Source organism: Astyanax mexicanus, chromosome 23, assembly GCF_023375975.1.
Source record: "Astyanax mexicanus isolate ESR-SI-001 chromosome 23, AstMex3_surface, whole genome shotgun sequence".
Lineage (NCBI taxonomy): Eukaryota > Metazoa > Chordata > Actinopteri > Characiformes > Acestrorhamphidae > Astyanax > Astyanax mexicanus.
Genome location: NC_064430.1, coordinates 27,715,001 through 27,728,707, shown reverse-complemented (window position 1 = coordinate 27,728,707; position 13,707 = coordinate 27,715,001). Strand labels below are relative to the sequence as shown.

The 13,707-nt window shown below is 40.0% G+C and overlaps 1 protein-coding gene across 1 annotated transcript in view; it reads right to left on the bottom strand.

Moving 5' to 3' along the window:
- Positions 1-13,707, bottom strand: part of itfg1 (integrin alpha FG-GAP repeat containing 1) — a 215,490-nt gene that overhangs the window by 19,889 nt on the left and 181,894 nt on the right. Inside the window, exons 16-17 of the mRNA XM_049470889.1 lie at positions 7,889-7,971; positions 4,521-4,638 (exon numbers count right to left, since the gene is read on the bottom strand). Coding sequence (XP_049326846.1) covers positions 4,521-4,638; positions 7,889-7,971 — 201 coding nt within the window. The remainder of the gene's footprint in view (positions 1-4,520; positions 4,639-7,888; positions 7,972-13,707) is intronic.

Genomic DNA, 13,707 nt, shown 5'->3' with positions numbered 1-13,707 from the left:
TTTTATATTATGACACTTGGCCTTGGTTACTTGATAATACACCAGAATCCCATAAATACACCATAGCAACCTCCTGTGATTTATTATCAAGACACTTGACTTTGGCCACTTTGTAACACACTAGTATTCACATGAGACACCACAGAAACCACCTGAAATGTAATATTAAGACACTTGACCTTGATTACTTTGTAACACACTAGTATTCACATGAGACATCATAGCAACCACCGGGGATATCAAATGAAAACAGATTCAGCCTTGGACACTTGGTAACTCACTATCATTCACATAAGACCCCATAAGGATCAGCTACGAAATCAGATAAAGAAACTTGGCCTTAATTACTTGGTAATACACTTATGAGCTTATGAGACACCATAGGAACCACCTAGGATTTTATATCATGGAACTTGGCATTGGTTACTTGGTAATAAACTAGCATCTCACAAAGACAGCATAGCCACCATCTGGGATTTTGTATCATGACACTTGGCCTTGGTCACTTCGTAACTCAATAGCAACAAGATAAGACACCATAGCAACCACCTGGAATTTCATATCAATACACTTTGCCTTGGTTACTTGCTACTATGCTAGCATCTTATGAACACACAATAGCAACCACCACTTGGTCACCTCGTAATAAACTAGCATCCACATGAGACACCATAGTGACCACCTTGGATATCAAATCTAGACACATTCAGCCTTGGCCCCTTTGTAACTCACTGGCAACAACGTAAGACATCATAGCAACCACCTGCAATTTTACAAAAATACACTTGACCTTGGTTACTTGGATATATATATATTAGCAACTCATGAACACACAATAGCAACCACCTGTTTTTATTGTTTTATGACACTTGACCTTTGTCACCTGGTAATAAACTAGCATCTACAAGAGACACCATAGGGACCACCTTGGATATCAGACTTGGTCACTTTGTAACTCACTAGCAACTCACAAGACGCCATTGGCAACAAATGGAAGTTCTTATCAAGACACCTGGCCTTGGCCACTTTGTAACACACCAGCATTCACATGAGACACCATAGCGACCACCTGCATTTTCACAACAAGACACTTGACCTTGGTTCCTTGGATATATACTAGCAACTCATTAACACACCATAGAAACCACCAGGTACTCCATACCAAGACACTTCACCTTGGTTACTTGCTTTTATGCTAGCATCTCATAAACACACCATAGCGACCACCTAGGATTTCATAAGATGACACTTGGCCTTTGTTACTTGGTAATACACTAGCTCATTTATGGGAAGAGCAATGTTAGTTTATTCTTTATTCTGTTGATATAACATATATAAAAGTTGGCTTTGTGCACTGCTGCATGTCTGTGTGTGTGTGTGTGTAATGAGCAAGTTGTACAAGCATTGAACGCATGCGGCACACCTGTGTATCCAAGATAGCAATGAACATCTGACGGTTGACTGTAGTCAGGGTTTAAATCAGTCAGTGGCGCACCTGTGTTTTTTTGTTGCCAAGCTAGCAATACAGCACAATATTTTACCTGAACACACCTCACTTCCAAAACTACCACGGCCATCAGAGTAGGTATATTTATTTATTTAGCTATTGAAACGAAGCAGGTGGAAGGTGTGAAAATAGACAGTTGGCGGGGTGTAAGATAGCAATGAGCATCACGTTTCTGAGCCCATAGTATATCTACTGTATAATGATGTACAGTAATGTGATGAACACTTTAAACGCAAACATACACCACCTTATTCATTCATCTGTAGAAACTGAGCCGTCCACACACACACACACACACACACACACCCTGGAGGCTAGCTTCTGTGGATAATGAACAGCAGATTTGATGCGCTGAAAGGACAGAAGAAAGCAATTAGCAGGGACGGCATTTCTCCACTGACTCCACGGGTATGCAATGGGGGGGTAGAGGGCACACACACACACACACACAGATACATACACATACACACCCCCATCTGCCTATTCTGACCCATCTGCTCAGCCCCCAACACACACACACACACCCCAGTATGCCTTTCTTCTATCTGAGCACATGTATAATCACTCACACACACACATACATTCATATACCGACACACACACACACACACACATACAAAAAACACCCCCTCAGGAACTCAAAGCAGGCTGGCTGTGTGTGCAATGAAAGTCAGATAGAGCGTATGTGTGTGTGCGTGTGTGTGTAGAGAGAGAGATATGACACCTGGGCTCCAGCAGCGAAGGAAAGGAGTGAGGACGATAAAAACACAACAGGAGAGCAGAGGACGACAACAGCAAGACGTGTGAGAGAGAGAGAAAGAGAGAGAGAGAGAGAGGTAGAGAGGTAAAGGTGAAGGAAAGGGAGGTGTGTATGGGGGGGTGCGATATGCAGGTGTTCTCCTCACGCTGGACGGATTATAAAAGAAGCTCAGAAGAAGCGACGGGGTTCAGCAAACAGACGAGAGGAACGGTAGAATAAATCACTGTCGCACTTTTCCTGCTTTACTGCTGGAACAAAAGCACTTCACATACTGTACTCTCCCACATTCCAACATATCACACTCTTCCACAGATAAAAACACAGGGTTCTTTGAGGAATGACATACGAGAACATGGTGTGGATGCATTAAAAAAACAGTTTTGTAAAAGAGATGTATGAAGTAAGAAGATTTATCAAACTACCGTATTTTACAGACTATATGGTGTACAGGATTATAAGTCGCACTATCAATGAAAGTCTATTTTCTGGTCTATTTTTTTTTAATATAAAGCACACCTGATTATAATTCGCATTTTAAGCAACACTAGTAAGGAAAAAGGATGTCTCCATGTTTCCCCTCTTATGGGGAAGCTGGGGAAAAGTGCCTAAAACAAAAATGTAATTTTGTAAAAAAAAAAATAATAATAATAATAAAAAAAAAAAATAAAAAAATTAAAACAAGTGCTAGGTGTTAATCTACACAGATTTCTCTCCTAAAAATGTTTATTTGGGTGAGTAAAGTGCTTCCATTAATTTACAGTATGCTTAGATTTCCAGTATTTTAGCGTGGTTAGCAGAAGCTAGCTACAATCTGATATACTCACCTCTGAACAGTGAAAGAGCTAGCTTGTGGCTAATGCTAATACTGCTCCAGCATTTTTTGGAAGACGCATTTTAAGTGATTTGGGTGAGTAAAGTGCTTTAGTTTATTTACAGTAAGCTTAGATTCCCAGTATTTTAGCTAGCCATGGTTAGCAGAGCTTAGCACTAGTAAACACTGCCCAACAGTGAAACACTGAAGAACCCAGAGTGTTCCAGTAACCCGGGGTGCTATCAGCTAGCAGTTTGTTCCACGTAGCTTGTTTTAACACAGCAAACTCGCAGACTACAGTCCAATATACTCACCTAGCGCTGCGGTTAGTTGCTAATGCTAATACTGCTCCAGTCTTAGTGCTGGAGAAACTTCACTGAAACACCTTTAGAACATTGTATTTCAGCGGAGTGGCTTTACTGCTCCTTAATTCCTGACTGTTAGAATTCATATATAAGGTGCACTGGATTATAAGATTTTTGAGAAAAATAAAAGATTTTAAGTGAGCCTCATAGTACAAAAAATACAGTACAGTTAGAACTATTGGTGCGTTTTGGAAGATTTTACTGTGGATTTTTTTTTACATTATGTGCTTTCACTTGGTTTCTAGTTTCTACTGCTTTAAAATCAAAGCTCAGTGATTAAAGCAAATAAAAGCAACGATGACAATGGGCCCTATTATCTTACACCCCGCGCAAGGCGTGCCACGATGCTCATTGCTATCATTGCTTACATCCTGTGAAAGACGTCTAATACAGTTTATTTTTACGTCTTGCGCCTACTTTGTTGAAATAGCAACAGTGCTTGTAAATATATCTACGCTGATATGTGTATTGCTATCTTGGCCACGGAAAACACAGGTGCACCACTGACTGAAGAATACAACCTAGATCGATGCCAACCAATGCATGCACACCCCAGCAGTGCAAAAAAAATAAAATAAATAAATAAATTATATCATCAATAAACAGAATACACAATAATTATAACAACACTGATGTCCCTGTAAATGAGCTGCTCATGCATCTTCACAGCGTGAAAAAGTAGGTCAGTTTCCTCTGCTGAGAAGTGCAGAAACGCTGCACCATTAAAATAGCAATCCGCCAAAGTCAGAGTGCACCTGGTTCTTAAAGGGAATGTGAAGCAAGTAAAACGCTGATTGGATTATTTCATGTTACTCCCAAAACACACCCATGATTAGTTAAGAGAATTAGTACATGACTTTTGCGTGTTTCCAGCCAAGCAATGTGTACTTTTCCTGTCGATATGATAGCAAAGATACACTAACAAGTCCTAAATCAAGCTGTGCAAACTGTGCACGGCTGATTGCTTGCTTACAGATAGGGAAAATAGGGCACCATATACTGCAATAAAAATTATGGGAACATACTATGAGGGTTTGGGTTAGCAGAAAATGTATGAAGTGAGACTAAACCTCTTACCTTTTCCTGCCAGTGCAGAACACCAATAATGACCAGGATGAAGACACACACACCAATCAGAGCGATCGCCGTCAATAACACGATATTACTGGGGGTCAGGTACAGCTTAGCACTCCAACTGCAAAGAGAGAGTATAGAGTGTTTATGCATACATAGCGCATACATAGGCATGTTTTGAGGCTGCTATTACATGATTGTCATTTCCTCCCACATGGTTGTGAGTTGTTAAGTGGTTGCTAAGGGGGTTGCTATGGTGTTGCGAAGTAGTTGCTGTGTTTTTTGCTGTGGTGTTGCTAAGTACAGGAGATGTAAAAGTTATTTCTATAATGGGAGGTTCACATATTTTGTGGAATCTGGCTTTCTGTTTCATTGGCACTTCTGGTGGTTGCTGTGGTACTGATGTTATATAAATAGCTGAGAGAGGGAGATAGAATATGAGGAGTATCCCACTGTGATTATTCCCTGTCTAGTCTGGGTTTATGATGCACACAGGGAGCTTCATAAACACATTAAATATTGATAATGAAGAAAACACCACTCTCTCTCTTCTACTCCCTCACTTTCAATCACTCAGTCTCTCACTCTTCCTTACTCATTCTCTTACTCCCTCACTCACTTACTCCCTCACTCACTTCCTCTCTCACTCTCTCAATCTCGCTCCTTCTCTCTGTCTTTCTCCCACTGACTCACTCACTCACTCTCGCCATCTCTCTCTTTTTCTCTCACTCACTCACTCTCTTTCTCTCTTACTCACTGTCTCTCATTCACTTGTTTGCTTGCTTGCTCACTCACTCTCGCCCTCTCTTTCTTTTTCTTTCACTCACTCGCTCACTCACTCACTTTCTTTTTCTCACTCACTCGCTCTCTCACTCGCTCTCTCTCTCTCTTTCTTTTTCTCTCACTCGCTCTTTCACTCGCTCTCTCTTCCTTATTTTCTCACTCACTCACTCACTTTTTTCCTTACTCACTCACTCACTCGCTCACTCACTCTCATTCTTTTTCTTTTACTCACTCATTTGTTCGCTCTCTTTCTTTCTCTCACTCGCTCGCTCCCTCTCTCACTCACTCGCTCCCTCTCTCTCTTGCTCAGTCACTTTCTCCCTCTCTTTCTTTTTCTCTCACTCTCTCACTCGTTCTTTTACTCGCTCTCTCTTCCTTTTTTTCTCACTCGCTCACTCACTTTCTCCCTCTTTCTTTTACTCTTACTCGCTTGCTAACTCTCACTCGCTCTCTCACTCTGTCACTCTTACTTACTCTCTCTCTCTCTCTCTCTCTCTCTCACTCACTCTCTCTCCTACGCTCCCACCCCCTCTTTCAGCTCAGCAGTACTGCACTAATGAATGACAGCTTTAATTAACATTAATGCAGTTGAATTGATTTTTTTTTTTTTTACACTATTTAAAGCATCAGTTGCTCTTTATACACTATATGAACATTTCATAATCAATGCTTCAACAGAAACAATGGGAATATGATCTACATACATTAACTCCCATTAAAGGCCTGGAGCTGCATTCACAAGACTGTCTTAACAAAGCAATTTCTTTGTGCTTCGTGCTTTTAAACTGACTTTTACTTAATTCTACTTTTTCACTATTATTATTTTCTTCTTAAAATTCTAGGAGAATTAAGTATTATTTTAAATAAGCTCTTAACCTGATAAACTCACAACTTCATACTGGTCTCTCTAAAATATTTGAATTAGTGTCTAATTCAACAGGATTAAAAGGAGATCAGTAGAATAAACTATGCTTAGATATAAAGACAATAACAGATTTGCAATGTGACAGCTTCTCAGGGATGAGTTCCTCTACATCACTTCTAGATCTTTCTCTTCTCATGTTCAGAATGTTTAGGCTTTGTTTACACAGCGCGTAAAAGTGGAACAAATCCGACACAAACACAATCTGACAGATTTGGGCCACTTTTGTATATGATAATGAAATCTAATTCATATTCAGTATTTACTACAGTGCGACTCAGTCTGAACAGATCAGAATTGGTGGTACTAGAGTGCTGAGTGGTCCAGTGGGCTAAGCACTGCAGCCATGATGAGGAGATCGCTGGTTCGAATCCCAGGTATGTGGCTTGCCATCAGCTGCCAGAGCCCTAGGAAAGCACAATTGGCCTTGCTCTCTCTAGGTGGGTACAGTAGATGGCGCTCTTTCCTCTCATCATTCCTAGGGTGATGTTGATCAGCACAAGGCATCTGTGAGCTGATGTATCAGAACCGAGTCGCTGTGCGTTGGTAATAATTGTGAGCTGAGGAGAGTGTGTCACTAAAGATTTTAATAAAATGTATCTTGTGTTGTTTATGATAAGCTGTTAAATATAGTATTATGGTTCTGTTACAAATGGCTACAGATGAAAAACACAAAGTCTTCAAAGTTATTAAAGAACTTATATATTATGAACATTGGAACTGTTCACACTGGGACCAATTTCTTAATTTAGATATTTAATAAACTGAGGATTATATTGAGTTTTTTGTTTTTTCGTTTTTTTTTTTGTGTTTTATGGTGAGCATCATAGCTGTACCTGCTTATAAATTATAACAAAATTCCACTGCATGGCTCCTCAAACAGAGGCCTATGAATCACTGGCAAGATGGCGGTTCAAGCATCCAAAGAAACCCACAAATTTGAGTATTTTCCTTGTTAAAAACTATGAACAATGTTTTATGGTTATTTCCTCATAACAAGCATTAAACAAATAGTTAATCTCATTTGGAATGGATACAATTAAAATAAATAAATAACATACATATACAAATTAATAATTAATAAATTAATTAATTAAATAAATACACAAATAAATAAAAAATAAATAAATAAACAAACCTCAAAAACAAGGGGAAGAGGTATTTTTTCCAAAATATTAATCTGGCAGGTTTTCTTTATATTATATCAGATTTTCACGATGAATGGACCAATAGAAATGCTCCAATAATGAAAAGGTTTTTCGAATAACAGCAACTATATATTCTATAAAGCTCTGGAAAAAAGAGAGCACTAACAAAATATGAGATTATTTGATTTTACCAAATTGAAAACCTCTGGAATATAATTAAGAGGAAGATGGATGATCACAAAGCATCAAACCAAACTGAACTGCTTGAATTTTTGTACCAGGAGTAAAGGCATAAAGTTATCCAAAAGCAGTGTGTAAGACTGGTGGAGGAGAACATGCCAACTCTACTTACTTTATGAATATAAACTTGTTTTCTTTGCATTATTTGAGGACTGAAAGTAAATAAAGTATATTTTTCCAAGGCTTTATATGGAACTCATCCCATGTGTTTAAACTGGATAGAGGTGTGTGTGTGTGTGTGTGTGTGTGTGTGTGTGTGTGTGTGTGTGTGTGTGTACCTGTGAGGCTGGCTGTTTGGGTAGGGGATGACAATGAGCTGAGAGTTGGGAATGATTGCCGTCCATTCCTGCTTTCTCGTGTCCTACAGAAAAGAGAGAGAGAGAGAGAGAGAGGAGGGTGGGAGAGAGAGATCTTCAGATTTGATTGGATTTGAGAGTGTAAATCTGGATCTGATTACGAGCTTTCATTCCCCTGCAAACAAAACAAACCCAATTATTTCTTCACCATCCAGAAATATTATATAAACCCACCATGTGGACAAAAGTATTGGGAAAATTATTCACTGTTTCTTCTCAAATCAAAGGTACTAAAGTTTGAGCAGGAGTCTGGAGGCGGAGTCGGAGTCTGAATTTACATGAATTGGAGGAGGCATGTGCTAGCCCTTATCCTAGTAGCGTTGGGGGCAATAATCTATAAGAAGGAAGCCCAAATGATTGGGTGGAGTATAAATAAATTATTAGATAATTATGTTTTTTTTTATTTAAAGTATCATCAATCTCAGAGTTCATTTTCAAATCCAAATATTTGTGGACACACTTTTTATTGAATGCTATATTTCCTTTAAGTTGCAAACATTGCTGAGTAGTTTGAGGCCTATACTGGGAATAGAGTTGAGACAGTATATCAATATTGCAATATACTGAATGATTTTCATTTGTGATATATTGCACCAAATATCAATATCTTTATTAAAACATAGGCGCTATAAACTCTCTAAGACTTGCCCCACAATTTAACTTATTAAAGATACTGCACCATCACTTTACATGATGGCGCTATAATCAAATAAATAGGGTAAACCTTTGGTGATTAATATTGGTTGTTAATTTCTGTGAATCTGACACCAATAAATGTATAATTTCTGGTATTTACTTATTTAGTATTATTTAACACAACATAAGTATCATAGAGAACTGTCTTCTGATACATTGAGTATTGCAGAAACACAGTATTGAGCATCTTGTAAATATTACCCTGTGATTCCCAACCCTAGTACCCAATACCAGAGCTCCTAGACAGACTACACTGCAGTTACTCACAGAACACACACACACACACACACACACACACACACACACATACTTTTATACACAGTGGCTCAATCAATTACAAAGAAACTCTCTTCTTTTCAGGTTGTTTCCAGAAGGCAATTAGCAGCGCACCCAGAATTCATCTCTCCCAGGGAATCCTCCGCGGGGCAGATTTTAATTTATAAATACGCCATCACACACACACACACACACACACACTCACGCATATACACACACATTTCAGCTTTCTATACACACACACACACTTCAGTTTTCTATACAAACACACACACATATACACACATTTCAGCTTTCTATACACACACATACGCAAATACATTTAGGCATATACACACAATTATGCCTTTACACACACATATTCACGCATAAACACATATACAGCTCTGAAAAAAAAGAGAGCACTTAAAAATGATGAGTTTCTTTGATTTTACCAAATTAAAAACCTCTGGAATATAATCAAGAGGAAGATGGATGATCACTAGCCATCAAACCAAACTGAACTGCTTGAATTTTTGCACCAGGAGTAAAGCAGCATAAAGTTATCCAAAAGCAGTGTGTAAGACTGGTGGAGGACAACATGATGCCAAGATGCATGAAAACTGTGATTAAAAAACAGGGTTATTCCACCAAATATTGATTTCTGAACTCTTAAAACTTTATGAACTTGTTTTCTTTGCATTATTTGAGGTCTGAAAGCTCTGTGTCTTTTTTGTTCACACACACTGGTGGATAACACACTCTCTGTGTGTGGACTGTGTTGGGTTGTCTGTAGCCGGGATGTTATTTTTAGCGTGTGGACAGCGCTGGTAAATGGAATAGATGAGGCGTCGGCCGCAGCGTGGGGAGAGTTAACCTACTGCCCACTGACGGGTCAACTACTGTCACCACCACCGAGAATCACACACACCACCAGCCAATCACAGAAAGACAAAAAAATAGGACAGAAAATAACGAGAGAAAAGGAGAGAAGAAGGGGAGAGAATAACAGAATATGAGATTAGAAGACAAGATAAGTGCAAAGTAGAAAAGACAAAATTAGAAATGCTGTGATGAAAAGAGAAGAGAAAAAAAGACAGAACAAAGACAAAACAGGAAAGAAGAAATGAAAATAAATAAAGAGAAATAAATAAGAAAAATAGTTAAAAAAGAAGCCAAGAAAAAAAATGGAAAAAAATAATAGGAAGGTAACTAAGAAGAGACAAGGGGAGAAGAAGAGAAACAAAAAATAAATACAAGATAAGTGAAGGTTAAAGGAAAACAGACAAGAAGATAATAAAGAAAAAAAAGGGGGAAAAGAGCGGAAAATGGAGGTAAGAGAAAAGTGAAACAAAAAAGAGAGAGCACTAATAGAAGGAAAGAGGGGCAAAATAGAGAAAGGGGAAGAGAAAAGAGCGAAAGAGAGAAGGAAAGAGAGGATAACAGAAAAGAGATGATAACATAAGAGAGAAAAGAAAAGAAAGCAAGAAGTAAAGAGAGGAGGAAAACAAAGATAAGAGAATAAAATGAAAAAAGAAAAGAAGAAACTTGAAAAATGTGACCAGATGAGAAAAGAAAAGGAAGAAGGAAAAAGAAAAGAAATGACGAGGAGAGAAAAAAGTAAAGAAAAGAAAAGAAAGAAAGAAGAGAAAAGAGGAAATAAAGAGATGAGAAGAGTGGAGAAGTTTCTTTCTCTGTGGTTCTTCACCCACTCTGTCGCTCCTCTCCGTCTGCTGAGATTTCATTGGCAGATTTCACTCGTTTAACAGAAACGCTCAATTCAGCCTGGAGACGCAACCTCTGATTATATAACACCTCCTCTCAGCCTGATAATACCAACACCACCCGCACAGTCCTCACACAGCTTACCTCACACTCCACATACTCCTCACACAGCTTACCATACAATACTCACACACTCTACATACTCCTCACACAGCTTACCTTACACTCCACACACACTCTGCATACTCCTCACACACTCCTCACACAGCTTACCACACCCTCCTTATACTCCTCACACAGCTTACCTTACACTCCTTATACTCCTCACACAGCTTACCTCACACTCCTTATACTCCTCACACAGCTTACCATACAATCCTCACACACTCTACATACTCCTCACACAGCTTACCACACACTCCTTATACTCCTCACACAGCTTACCTTACACTCCTTATACTCCTCACACAGCTTACCTTACACTCCTTATACTCCTCACACAGCTTACCTCACACTCCTTATACTCCTCACGCAGCTTACCATACAATCCTCACACACTCTACACTCTACTCCTCACACAGCTTACCACACACTCCTTATACTCCTCACACAGCTTACCACACACTCCTTATACTCCTCACACAGCTTACCTCACACTCCTTATACTCCTCACACAGCTTACCATACAATCCTCACACACTCTACATACTCCTCACACAGCTTACCACACACTCCTTATACTCCTCACACAGCTTACTTTACACTGCTTATACTCCTCACACAGCTTACCTCACACTCCTTATACTCCTCACACAGCTTACCATACAATCCTCACACACTCTACATACTCCTCACACAGCTTACCACACACTCCTTATACTCCTCACACAGCTTACCACACACTCCTTATACTCCTCACACAGCTTACCTGACACTCATTAAACTCCTCACACAGCTTACCTCACACTCCTTATACGCCTCACACACTCATACTCCTCACACAGCTTACCTCACACTCCTCACAAACTCCTTATACTCCTCACAATGCTTACATTACACTCCTTATACTCCTCACACACTCCACATACTCCTCACACAGCTTACCTCACACTCCTCCACACTCCTCATACTCCTCACACACTCCACATACTCCTCACACAGCTTACCTCACACTCCTCCACACTCCGCATACTCCTCACACAGCTTACCTCACACTCCTCACACACTCCTTATACTCCTCACACACTCCACATACTCCTCACACAGCTTACTGCACACTGCTCACACACTCCGCATACACCTCACACAGCTTACCTCACACTCCTCACACACTCTTTATTCTCATCACACAGCTTACCTCACACTCCTCCACACTACTCAAACTCCTCACACAGCTTACCTCACTCCTCCACACTACTCAAACTCCTCACACAGCTTACCTCACACTCCTCCACACTACTCAAACTCCTCACACAGCTTACCTCACACTCCTCACACACTCCACATACTCCTCCACACAGCTTACCTCACACTCCTCCACACACTCCTTATACTCCTCACACACTCCACATACTCCTCACACAGCTTACCGCACACTCCTCAAACACTCTGCATACTCCTCACACAGCTTACCTCACACTCCTCACACACTCCTTATACTCCTCACACAGCTTACCTCACACTCCTTATACTCCTAACAGCTTACCTCACACTCCTTATACTCCTCACATAGCTTACCTCACACTCCTCATACTTCTCACACACTCCTCATTCACTCCTTATACTCTTCACACAGCTTACCTCACACTCCATACACTCCTTAAACATTCCTAATACTCCTCACAGGGCTTACCTCACACTCCTAATACTCCTTACACAATCCTTATACTCCTCACACACTTCTCCTCACACTCCTCATACTAGTCCACACTTTGCCACACATCTCCTCACATTCCTCCTTACACTTGCCCATTTCACATTCCTCCACTCACTCCCTATACTCCTCCTCACACTCCTCACGTTTCCTTACATTCCTCCCCAAACTCCCCTACACACACTACCACATCTCCTCACACCTCTCCTCATACTCTTTACACATTTTACACTTCACCACACACTACTAAAAAAAATTACCACACTTAACCACACAAACCCACTCCTCTAATTAGAGCAGGGAACACTGGGACGGTGGTGGAGCTTGAGAAAGAAGGATGTGAGGTGAGTGCTGGAGGAAGACACGGCGCTCTGAGTGAAATCTGGGAGAACCCTCATCCTAAAGCCTCAAAGCCTCAGAGAAGCAGCTCCAATTACAGGTGTGTTCTCCAGAAACGCTCATCTGAGGAGCTGTGCAGCCGGAGCTGTGCGAGCAGTCTGCATAATCAAGCGGATAAACACACACTTCTATAGCAGCTGCTCACCGTCCTCACATCTCTCACTCTCCTCCGCTCTCACATCTCTCATTCTCCTCCGCTCTCACATCTCTCACTCTCCTCCGCTCTCACAGGATCTGAGACCCGCAGCTTCTGCTCGCTTTCCTACAGTTTACAATAAAAATGTGACGGGAAGCAAGAGGCTCACATTATTAATAGGAACTGCATCATGTCCCATGACTTTTGGAAGCTTAAGAATGCTGCACTGACCCTCAGGATACATATGTGTGGTCTACCAGTAATTGACAAATAAACATTAATAAAATCAGTGATCAGTGAGTGTGTCTACCTGTAATTAATTCTTTACAGTATAACATTAGAATAAATACAACCAAATATACATAAAGTCAGCGGTCAGTGAGAGTGTCTAACAGTAATTAACTCTATATAACATTAGAATAAATAAACCCAAATAAACCTAAATTCAGTGGTCAGTGAGAGTGTCTACCTGTAATTAACTCTATATAACATCAGAATAAATAAACCCAAATAAACATAAAGTCAAAGGTCAGTGAGAGTGCCTACCTGTAATTAACTCTATATAACATTAGAATACTAAACCCATGTAAACATTAATAAAGCCAGTGGTCAGTGGGAGTGTCTAGCTTTAATTAACTCTATATAACATTTGAATAA